This window comes from Lynx rufus, unplaced genomic scaffold (genome assembly GCF_022079265.1).
Source record: "Lynx rufus isolate CCGP_SWC_20201006 ecotype Redwood Valley unplaced genomic scaffold, mLynRuf1.p SCAF_15, whole genome shotgun sequence".
Classification (NCBI taxonomy): Eukaryota; Metazoa; Chordata; class Mammalia; order Carnivora; family Felidae; genus Lynx; species Lynx rufus.
The window spans coordinates 45913080-45925313 of NW_025814829.1; the positions used below are offsets into that span (position 1 = coordinate 45913080).

The window sequence follows — 12234 nt, forward strand, 5'->3', positions numbered from 1 at the left end:
TTTTGTTTAATATTTATGTATTTTTGAGAGAGAGAGAGGCAGAGAGAGAACGAGACACAGGATCCGAATCCAAAGCAGGCTCTAGGCTCTGAGCTGTCCGCACAGAGCCTGACGCGGGGCTTGAACCCACGATCCATGAGGTCACGACGTGAGCCAAAGTCAGATGCTTAATCAACTGAGCCACCCAGGCACCCATGTTTTTTTTGTTTGTTTGGTTGGTTTTTTTGAATGTGTGTTTTATGGACAGCACAGAACTGGTCTGGTTCTTTTATCAAGTCTTAACAGTCTCTGCCTTTTCATAGCAGTACAGTATTTAGACCATTTACATTTACTTATCACTATGGTTGGATATTTGTCTACCATCTTGCTATTTGTTTTCTATTTATTCTGTGTGTTCTATCCCCATGTCCCTCATTTCTGTTCTTTTTGTAATTCATTTTGTTCCCTTTACTAGTTTATTAGCTATACTAATTCTATACTTTTCTAATGGTTTCTCTAAGGTTTATACTATTCATATTTAACTTGCCACAGTCTTTCTTCAGATTATACCACTTTATGCATTATGAACAGTATACTTCTGTTTTCCTATTTTATCCTGTGTACTTTTGCTGTCATATGTTACTTCTGTTTATAATAACCGTAATGCATTGTTATTATTTTTGCTTTAAACAGGCAGTTATCTGTTAAGAAACTTAAACAACAAGAGAGCAAATATCTTTGATCATTACCCATATATTGGTCATTTACAGCACTCTGCATCTTTCAGTTTAGATCTGAATTTTCATGTGGTATAAGAACTTTAACAATTTCTTACAGTGCAGATCTGCTGCTATCTCAGCTTTAGTTCTTTGAAAATAATCTTTTACTTCTGCATAATCTTTCTAGGTTGACAGTTTTCTTCCTCATTACCTTAAAGATGCTGTCTTATTGGCTTGCATTGCTTCTGATGACAAATTGGTGGTCTTGTTCTTCAGTATGTAATGTCTTTTTTTCCTCTGGCAGTTTTCAAGATTTTCTTTCTTACACATTTTTAGCAATTTATGATTTGCCTTGATGTGGTGGTATTTGTGGGTATTTTATATAAAATTTTCAGTTTTGGAAAATTTTTAGCCTTCTATCTTTATATACTTTTTTCTGCCCCTACTCTATTCAGAATTACAATTACTGTTACACATATATTAGATTGCATATTGTCCTGTTGGTCGCACAAATGCTCTTTTTTTTTTTTTTTTAACCTTCCCAGTCTTTTCCCCTTATTCTTCAATTTGGATTTTCTTTTTCCCTGTGTCAAACTTCTTGGTGTTTTATTCTCCACTGTTTCATCCATTGTTATGTCTATCCAGTGAATTTTTTATTTGAGATACTGTACTTTTCAGGTGGAGAATTCCATTTGGGTTTTATAATTATGTCTTCCATTTCTCTTAAGTTCACTGTTTCTTTAAATACTTGAGTATGGTTATATCTGCTTTATAAATCCTCATTTGCTGCTTCCATTGTCTTTATCATTTCTGGATCTGTTTCTATTCATTGATTCCCCTCCTCTGGTTATAGGTCATGCTTTTGGTCTTTTCAGTGCTCAACATTATGAATGCTAGATTTTGTTGAATTTTTTTCAGAGTATTAAAACTTGGGCATGTCTGGCTGGTTCAGTCAATAGAATGTGCAACTCTTGGTCATGGAGTTGTGAGTTCGAGCCCTACACTGGGTATAGAGATTACTTTAAAATAAAAAAAATTTTAAATCAATTATATATTTAAAAAATAATATGAATGTATGTTTCAATGGAAGGTTGTTTTTGGAGATAGACATGATTTTTGGACACTTGTTTTTAAATTTTATTAAGGTGACTCTAAAGTGCCAATCAGTAAACATTTTCTTAAAGAACCACATTGCAAATATTTTAGGCTTTACAGACCATATGGTCTTGGTTGCAGTTCCTCAACTCTGCTACTGTAGTGCAGGAACAGCCAGAGATAATATGAAATCAAATTATCATGACTGTGTTCCATTAAAACTGAAAAACAAAATATAGCCCATGGGCTGGTTTGGCCTGTAAGCTATAGATTGCCTGTCCCTGGTCTAGAGAAGCATTTACTTTAAGGCTAATTTAACCCTACTAACAAGGAATGACCCATCTGGGGACTTTACTGAGCGCCCTAAATGTTCAGTGAGGTCTCTTCACTCTGGCTCCTCAAAACTCAATCATCTCTTGACTCTGCGTGAAGTCTGGCATTTGATAGTGTTCTAGATTCTCAGTAGTTGTGCTTTCCCTGTTCGTTGTTATTTTCCTGGCCTTGTGTAGTTTTACCCTATTCATATGTGGTTTGTTATAACAACTTACAGTCAAGGGGACCCCTATGCAGATTCCTGGAGCTCTACTTTTATGTACTTTCTCCTCTGGTAGTTTGCCCTACAAATTCCAGCTGCCATACAAATACTCCGAACTTTATCTGTTTCCTCAATTTGATAAATCTACTGTGGTCTGCTTAGATTCCTCAGGGCTCTTATATGGATTCCTCTTGCCATGTAGCTCAGAACTTGCCTCCAAGCAGAAAGCCAGGGCAATTCTAGCACTCTCCTCATTGGTTTCCCTTCTCATAAAGGATGATAGTCCTGTACTGCCTGTTATCCAGTGCTGTCTTACAGATTTTGTTCAGCTTTCTGGTTCCTTACAGGAAGACGGCAAATCCATTCCATTTACTCTGTCACTGCCAGAAATGGAAATTGTTTTTTTTTTTTAACATTCATTTCTTTTTTTTTTTTTTTTTTTTTTTTAATGTTTATTTATTTTGGGGACAGAGAGAGACAGAGCATGAACGGGGGAGGGGCAGAGAGAGAGGGAGACACAGAATCGGAAGCAGGCTCCAGGCTCTGAGCCATCAGCCCAGAGCCTGACGCGGGGCTCGAACTCACGGACCGCGAGATCGTGACCTGGCTGAAGTCGGACGCTTAACCGACTGCGCCACCCAGGCGCCCCAACATTCATTTCTATAGTAAAATTATTTCTCATTTAAAATCAGTTATGTCCATCTCTAAGAATAAATCGTTCAATAGCAAACTAAGTGAATAACTTATTTCTCATCCTGCTCATATTAGCTATAATGGCACTTTTCTAGGCAAGCTAGTAAAGACAAAACTGTTCCAGTGGATGCTAGTTTTGTTTCAGGATAAATAAGTTTACACTGACTTTAAGCAAGTTGGTGTATGTTTGTGTATGTGTCTTCTGTTTTCATAAAAGACTTACTGCTAATTTTCCCATTGTCTTTTTTAATCACTGTACAGTTAAGAAGATAGGTATATTATTAGCTTAACCTTAAAGAGAATTTTGCAGCAAAACTGCCAGTTTTTAAGAAAGGGAAAAAATAATGAGAATTACTGGCTGGCATTTTATTTTATTTTTTAAAATAAAATCCCAATTATTATTTTTATTATTTTTATTTGTTTATTTTTATTTTAGAGGGAAAGAGAATGTGTGAGGCAGGGAGAGAGGCAGGAACAGATAAGAGAGAGAGAGAGAGACAAAGAGAGCAAGCGGGGAGGGGGGTGGGGGGACAGAGAGAAAGAGAGAGAGAGAGAGAATCCCCAAGCAGGCTTCCCACTGTTGGTGAAGAGCCTGATATGGGCCCGAACTCACACACCGTGAGATCATGACCTGAGCCAAAACCTAGAGTCAGACACTTAACAGACTGAGCCACCCAGGCGCCCTGAAAGATTGAATCTTCAGCAGGCTCCATGCTCAGTGTGGATCCCATAACCCTGGGATCATGACCTGAGCCAAATTAAGAGTCCAATGCTCAATGGACTTGCAACTGAGCCACCTAGGTGCCCCACTGGCTGGCATTTTAGTTTTATTTAGCAAGTAAAAGCAACCCATTGAGCCAGAACTTACATACATTAGGGCTCTAGCAGACTTCAGCTATAGCTAAGAATTACCAGTTACTCAAAATGCACACAAGAATCGCTCAAAACTACAGTAATAATCTTGTACTTATCGCTTTGATACCTCTATGCTGAAGTAAAATACCTGGTTTTCTTTTTCTGTTGCATGCAAAAGTTACTTTATCTTAAGCTAATATCTGGCTGTCTGAAAGTTTAATCCTAAATCCCTTTAAAAGTTCCTGGTCTTCGGAGGGAGGGGCATACTGAGATGTAAAGCTGTTATTTTTCTTTCATTGTTTGTTAATTTGAATAGTTTTCAGTGCTTCTAGGAGGTCTTAGGACACCCTTTCACCTGTATGTTAGTCCCAAAGGCAGTTCCAACTGGGCACCTATGTTGGCTTATTTGTAAATGAGATGTTTATCTGTTTCCACAGGAAAAGATGTTAGAGTTAACCCTCAGGTAGCATTTAATATAGCAACATCTATGAATGCCATGATAGTCCTGAGGTTACAATCAACATTGTTTATTCATTTCGGATAGTTATTAGATAACTTCTTTCTTCGGTTTAGTGTAGTAAGTGTATAGACTTCAAACTCCTCTTATGTGATGATCTGACTAGATTATATTCTCTTACTTATGTTAAGCTCAGTTTTTCAAACTGTATGATAACATACCATGCTTTTCCAAGCTTTTCTTCCACCAAAAATTAGAAGTTTGAATTATATAATTTATAATGTCTATAACTGGTAGAAGTACATCTCTCCCCAACCCCCGCCCTTCCCCCAGAGTGAGTCCTTATCTCCCCAGGTTTCTCTGCCTTCATCCTTTGTGTTAGAGGTGACTAGGGGCACCTGAGTGGCTCAGTTGGTTGTGTGTCTGACTTGATCTCAGCTCTGGTCTTGATCTCAGGGTTGTGACTTCAAGCCCAACATTGGGCTCCACACTGGGTATGTAGCCTGCATACATACATACATACATACATACATACATACATATAAATATATAAATACATAAATACATAAATGTATACATATATATATATTAGAGGTGACTAGAACCAAAATGGCAGAAAGAGAGGAGAGCTTTGGGCTATAAATTTTCCATCATCCTGACATTGTGTGTTCCCATAGCAGAGGGAGCAGTTCTTGGTGACTGCAACATCAAATGAATGGGTGACAGTTGCTTTCTTAGAGACTGGAGTCTTTTCCTCAAGCAGAGATTAGATTGATCAGTGCTATTTGTAGCTTCATTTCTGGAAGGCGTTCACAGAACAAGCATTTCTGGGTCCATTGGTGGCAGTTGTGATATCACATAGCTTGTTTAAAATTCTTGCTAGAAAGAAACCTGCATGATCCCACACAGTGCTTCTTTTGTTTTCTGAGGTAGGCATCGAAATTCTGCCTCTTGACCAGCACAGAGAGAGTTCTTATATTAACTAAGGACACCCCAAACTCATTCCAACCACTTTCTTTTTTTTTGTTTTTTTAAATTTTTTTTTCAACGTTTATTTATTTTTGGGACAGAGAGAGACAGAGCATGAACGGGGGAGGGGCAGAGAGAGAGGGAGACACAGAATCGGAAACAGGCTCCAGGCTCTGAGCCATCAGCCCAGAGCCCGACGCGGGGCTCGAACTCACGGACCGCGAGATCGTGACCTGGCTGAAGTCGGACGCTTAACCGACTGCGCCACCCAGGCGCCCCCCAACCACTTTCTTAATTCCAGTCACTAAAAGAGTAAATAAATCCCAAATCCCAAATGTTTCTTCTGCCCTGTCACCCTACCCCCATATGGAAGTATTAATTCTATACTCATTGAGTCCCGGAAGTAACCCATAATTCCCCAAAGTAAATACTGAAACTAACTTAATAGTGAATACTATATTACTTGTGTTAAACTATTTTTAAAAATACATGTGCTGATTTAAGGGGAAAACCTCAGCTAGGAAAATATCAGTATAGGGGAGGAAAAAGTTTAACCCACTTAGATAGGGCCCCTGGCTAGGTCTAAAAACTAGACAAGAGAGATTAACAGGAGAAAACCATACAAATTAATCTAATAGAAGTTTTACATGATGTGGAAGGCTTCATAAGGAAATGAAAACCCAAAGAAACAGACCTGGGTATTTTATGCTAGGTGTGGTAAAGAGTAGGTAGTGGTGAGAGATGTGGATAGGTTAAGGAGTATGAGGTAATTGTTGAAAATTGGGAGAAACTTGGCAAGTCCTGTTTGTTCATATTCCCTTTGGGTCTCCCTTTGTCTTTGGAGATAAGGATGCTTCTTTACTCTGGGTGCAGGGAGGGCCTCTCGCATGAGGGTTTTATGACTTGTTTCAGGAAAGAGGGGTGAAGTGAGTGGGAGACCAAAGAGACTTTCCTGCTTCTGCTGTTTTCTCAAACTCTTTCAGCTTAAAATATTCAGATAGGACAAGGTGCCATATTTTGGGGTTGTGTGCCCTGAACCCTATCATCAGCATTTCCCATGCTGAACCCCAGAGAAAACATGTCTTTATCACTTCTTCATACAGCTATGACTGTTGATGGCTGTTCCATCCAAGGAATATTCTGATCCCCAAAATTTTGGGCATAGTGGAAGAATTTATTTTCTCTTACACCAGTAGCAACAAGACGAGCATTTTTCAAGAGTAGCTTTACCTGGAATCAAAGCAAAAGTTAAAAAATAGAAATGTGTAAGTTTATAGAGCACAGATTTCATCTGTCAAAGAAACTAAAGTTTAACTCCTATTGGCTAAAGTAACGTTCCCAGCATACAAATCAATTTCTTTCTTCTCTTTGTCACCTTGTCATGAAGCCTGTAGGATATCTGGCAGAGCCTGTCTTTCATTGAGGTTTGACCACTTTATTTGTTTCTCATAGATACTATTTGGACTTGGTCTTTCCATTAGCCGTGTGGCCTCTGTGTCAGTTTTGAGTCTGTTTGCCTCCTTTTAGCAGCCTACTCTGAAAAGCAAAAAGACTTCTATACACTTCCAAGTTCTAGAGCCCTACTAAACTCTCTGTTTCCAGTAGGAGGCGTGTCCCAACTCTTCTTACTTAATGAGATTCTCTCTAGTAAACTCAGTCTTGTCCATTCCTTTTCCTACTCTTCCTACCTTCAGAGAAATGTTTTTTCTCTCCTAAGACTTACAATATAAAAAAATACATTACCACATAAATTCTACTAAAGTAATCACCAAAGTTATTAAAAATGCATGTACTGGGGCACCTGGGTGGCTCAGTTGGTTAAGCATCTGACTCTTGGTTTCGGCTCAGGTCATGACTTCACAGTTCGTGAGTTCAAGCCCCACATTGGGCTCTGTGCTGATGGCTCAGAGCCTGCTTGGGATTCTAGCTCCTTCTCTCTCCTGCCCCTCCCCCACTTGTTCTCTCTCTTTCAAAATAAATAAAACTTAAAAAAAATTTTAAAAAAAGCATCTACTGAATGATTGAAGAATTAAAAGGGAAGATGGCCTTTCTTCTGACAGATGAATATTCACCTTTTTTTGCTGTTTTCCTGATATGAAATAACCCTCCATAGAAATTTCTGCCAGAGATGTTGACCAGCATTTTTACATCAATTACTGGTATTCTATGTGAAAGGAGAGTTTTCCATGGAAAGGATTATGCACTTTGTTTTTCTCAAATTATTATCATTTTTTGTTGTATTTCAGTCTTTGTTTCTCTTGGCCTCTCTTCCAGTGCAATCTGTTTTTCTCTTTGTTTTCTTTACATTTGAAAGTTTCCTACTCTGCTTCCAATTTTATTTTTTTATTCAAACTTAATCCTTAAAAGATGGGATTTTGTGTTTAAAATTCATAGTTAAAACATGTTAAAGTTGGTTATTCACTTCAGATTCTATTGGTGTCTCAGGGGGAAGTGAAGAAAGAAAGATGAAGAGGAAATTACTCTCTTGTACTGCCCTCCAGGAAATCCTTCTCTGTACTCTAAAAGTTCTTCTTCTTTTCTAGGAGTCCAATGTGCTGATTGCTGCTAACAGTCAGGGTACAATTAAGGTAAGCTACCTTATACATCTTTATTTCAAACTCAGATCCATTCTTAGACTAACAGACTATAGCTATAACACAGAAATATGGAGTTGTACTAAGCCTTAGAGATCATTCCAAGTCATGGGTCTGGCTTTGTTTGAAACGGCTTTGGTTGAAAGGCAAAGGAATAGGTAGCTTGCAACTATGGAAAAGACTTGTTAGGGGCGCCTGGGTGGTTCAGTCAGTTAAGCGGCCGACTTTGGCTCGGGTCATGGTCTCACGGTTCGTGAGTTCGGGCCCTGCGTCAGGCTCTGTGCTGATAGCTCAGAGCCTGGAGCCTGCTTTGGATTCTGTGTCTCCCTCTCTCTGCCTCTGCCCTGCTCGCACTCTGTCTCTGTCTCTCAAAAAGTGAATAAACGTTAAAAATATATATATTAAAAAAAAGAAAAAAAGACTTGTTAGAGGTTATATGAATGCTGAATGGATTGATAGCTGGTCACAGTGAAAAACAGATGCACACTATTAAATATTCACTGTGGGCCATGCACCGTTGTTTCTATTATGCAGGTACAGCTATAAGTCCAAGATACAGCAAGGGACGCTGAGACTTTCACCAGGTTTAAAAATCTGGTCACATTTTAGTCTTCTCTTCCTCATGTTTGTCTTCCTTTTCTTTCCTGACAAGTAGGGTTGTCCTCAGTCGCGAAGGGAAGAAAAGGTATTTCAGTGTTCCACTGAAAAGTGATCATGTGATCATTTCATTAGTGTAATTTGGAAATGTAAATGTCTCTTGGCACACAGTCTCAGTCACAAAGGTATACATAGCTTTCCACATGCTTTTCTTTGTAGTTAGGAGCTCAAGGAAGCAATGTTCTCTGATTATACTATTTGATACTTGGCATGCGGGCAATCCTGAGCTAAACAGTGAACTTGTTAAACAAAACACCGGTTTGGAAGAGGGTTTTCGTACATGGGTTTGATTAGCACTAATTCTATGGCTGCCAGTGCTTTCTACATATTCTCTGCTGATCTAGAAATCTCAGGAAGTGATCTTTTAAAAATAACAGGTATAAGTTTCTTCTGCCACTTAGCCTTCATTCTGCCGTGGCTTCCTCCCTCTCCTCCTGAGTGCAGAATGACCTGGCCACCAAGAGAGCCAATCCAAGCCTCACACATTGTCCTGTGGAGGTGAACTGAGCAGACTCAGAACTGCACTGTTAGCTGCGCAGTCTAATTTGCGTGGTGCACTCCTTAAACAGCTAGTTTCTCTATTTGGAAAGCCTCACCAGAGAGCCATGGACAGCTTAAATGAAAGCCAGGGTTTTGAACTGATCAATGGTATGTTCTGGAATCTCAAACAAGATGGTAAAAGGTCTTGGAATCTCTGTTTTAAGTGGTTCTCCATAGTCTCTCAGTTGCTCCTTATGTTACTCTCATGGCAAGGCATGGATTGAAAAAGCTGCACCTTAGTCTTCAACCAGTTTGGCCTTTGAGGCAATTGCGATTGCTAACGTATCTGCAGAAAGCTCAAAGCTACACATGTACTTAGAGAATCTCGGTGACAAATCTCAGATTTTGTTCAAGAGCATTAACCTCTTGTTAAATAGCCTGCTTGCCAAATACAAAGACAAAAAGCATCATGGAAACAGGTGTAATTTAAGCCTTCGCACAGCAGGAAGGGAGAGTTATTCCTTTAATTCTTTGCCACCTAGAACTGCATTCTCCATCTAACGTAATCTTTTTGACCGTGGCTTATAATTGCCCCTTCTTAGACATTTCTTCAACTGTTTTTAAAACTGATCATTGCTGCTGCTGCTGCTGCTTATTATTTTCAGTTTTAGCAGTATCACAGCTTTCTTGTATGATAAGATAGGACTTGAATAACTAACACAATATCTTGACATCACTGATTGACTGGAAAATGAATGAAGCAATGGGAAAAGGCAAGATTTTAGGTTCTGTATACCTTGATCACTATAAGCTGTGAGTCAGTAGAAGAGAGAAATAGATGAAAATCCTTAGAAGCGGTATTTAAAAGTTTCTTAAGAATGTGGAAAGATACCAACATAAATTTCAAAAACATTACATCCATGCTGTGCAGGAGCAAGTTCATTTATCTGTATGTTTTATGTAGTTCACTTGGAAGGCTCCCTAGTTGACTGCAGATGTGTCTAATCTGAAAGAGTTCCTGTTGAACTGAAAGGAAGAAAGGATCAATGTCTCATCCCTTCACATTCCTTAGCATTTTTAGCAGTTGGGAAAAGTTGTCTTGATTTGGTTCTCCATTTATAATACAGTAAAGATTCTTTATACTGTTAACGTATTTTAAAATTATTTTATCAAACTGATCCTTTTTTTCCTCCAATTAGGTGCTGGAGTTGGTATGAAGGGTTTACTCAAGTTAAATTGTATTTGATCCTGCTGAAATACATCTGCAGCTGACAATGAAAGAAGACAGAAACTGCCATGTGATGTCTCTCCCCAAAGTCATCATGGGTTTTGGATTTGTTTTGAATATTTTTTCTTTTCCTATTTTTTTCTCCTTCATGCCATTTGGGACATTGGGAATACCCAGTGAACTCTCCACCATCAATGTAACTCTATGGACTTTGCTGCTGTTGGTGGTGTGGTTATCTAATTTTTGTGATAGGGAAACAAATTCTTTTGAATAAAAATAAATAACAAAAAATAATAAAAGTTTATTGAGCCACAGTTGAGCTGGGAAAGTCTTTGTCAAAGACGGGAAGAGATCATCTTTTCAAGTAACACACATGAAGTATAGAATAATGTACCAGTGAATAATTTGTAAGGTCCATATTTCTCAGCCTTTCAGGAATTCTGCATATCAACATAAATGGAAAGTATATGGATTCTTTCCAGTGAATTTAATGTGTGTAGTAGGTGGGAAGATTAATAACTTTACCTTATGAATTCCTTTCCTTGTTCTCTGACCGGATTTATATCATCAGCAAGTACCATACTTCAGTCTTTCTAGATCTGGCCAAGAATCTAAATTTTGACCGGTTGAGACTACATTCAGATTAGAAAGGGAATGGGGCATCTGGCAGGCTCAGTCAGTAGAGCATGTGACTCTTGATCTCGGGGTCTTGAGTTTGAGTTCCACACTGGGTGCAGAGATTACTTAAGTAAATAAATTAATTTAAAAAAAAACCAGAAAGGGGGTGTCTGTCTATGGCAGCTACTTCTGTCTTTGCCTTTGAAATGTTACCTATACATACCATCAGCCCTAAATGCAGAAAAACCAACTTAATTGTAAAATCATAGCTATCAGATAGTCATAGTCTTAGGTGTTAGTACCATCCTTGACTGAGCAGTGACTTTGAGCAGGGGGTCAACAAACTTACTGTAAAGGGGGCCAGGTAGGAAATATTTTAGGCTTTGCAGATCACGTCGTCTCCATCATAATCGCGCAGCTCTGCCATTGTAGCAGGAAAGCAGCCACAGACCTAGCAGGGAAAGAATTTGAAGCCCTATTACCCAAATTTCCAAACCATAGAATATCTGAGACCATCTAGTTAATTTCATGCTGTTTTCAATTTGTAAAAAGGAAGAAGTTAGTAGTTTGAATAGCAGGTCAAGCAAAAGTAATGTGAAGTTTTCTGTTTGAGCTACTTTAAAAGTGTGAACAATTTTTAGAAAAAGATATAAACAGAATTCATACCCCACACAAAGTTTATAAAAATAGACACTTGGAGAAGCTTCATATGAATAAATATATGAATGATAAAGGTAATCAGAGTATCTCACTGTATCTTTGTACTCAAAATTGTTGGGTCCACATTTCATTATTTTGAATCCTTCTGGTCAAATTCATTGTGGAAGTTAGAACTTTTTGAATTTTAGAAAAGTCAATAGTCTACCTATACTATATATTACATGACACTATCCAACAAAGTCTGGAGCAATACTCTATTATCAAACACATTAATATTTCTGTAGCAAAATGTATGAATGTTCACATTATATGAGATTAATTGACACTAAAAATAGTCTTATGTCTATTCAGTACAGTTTCTACCACCAAATAAGTTTGCCTCAAACTTAGGTGAAAATTTTCAGTTTTCAGAACTTCAAGACAATTATATCTTACTAATTTGGGGGAATAAAGCACCTGATAAGCTTTTGGACTCAATTTTGAGAGCAAAGGTCACTATCATTGAAAAATTAACACCTGTCAACAGAACAATGTTAGGCAACCTTTCTAAGATTAATGAATGATCTTTTGCAAAGATGTAGAAAGAATATTCAAAAGTAGATTCTTCACTTAAAGATATGTCCAGAAAATCAGATTGGGAAGCAAAGAATTAATGCCCCTTTGAATGCATTTAAATAAAAGATTATGGTTTTTAA

General features: G+C 38.1%; 1 protein-coding gene across 7 annotated transcripts in view; it reads left to right on the forward strand.

Moving 5' to 3' along the window:
* Positions 1-12234, forward strand: part of COP1 (COP1 E3 ubiquitin ligase) — a 279328-nt gene extending 267094 nt beyond the window's left edge. For 6 of the 7 annotated variants that reach the window (XM_047076961.1, XM_047076962.1, XM_047076963.1 and 3 more), the window contains 2 exons: positions 7846-7890; positions 10233-12234. In XM_047076961.1, the coding sequence (XP_046932917.1) occupies positions 7846-7890; positions 10233-10250 (63 nt within the window). In that variant the 3' untranslated portion in view covers positions 10251-12234. The remainder of the gene's footprint in view (positions 1-7845; positions 7891-10232) is intronic. The other variant, XR_006961642.1, reaches the window with a different exon arrangement.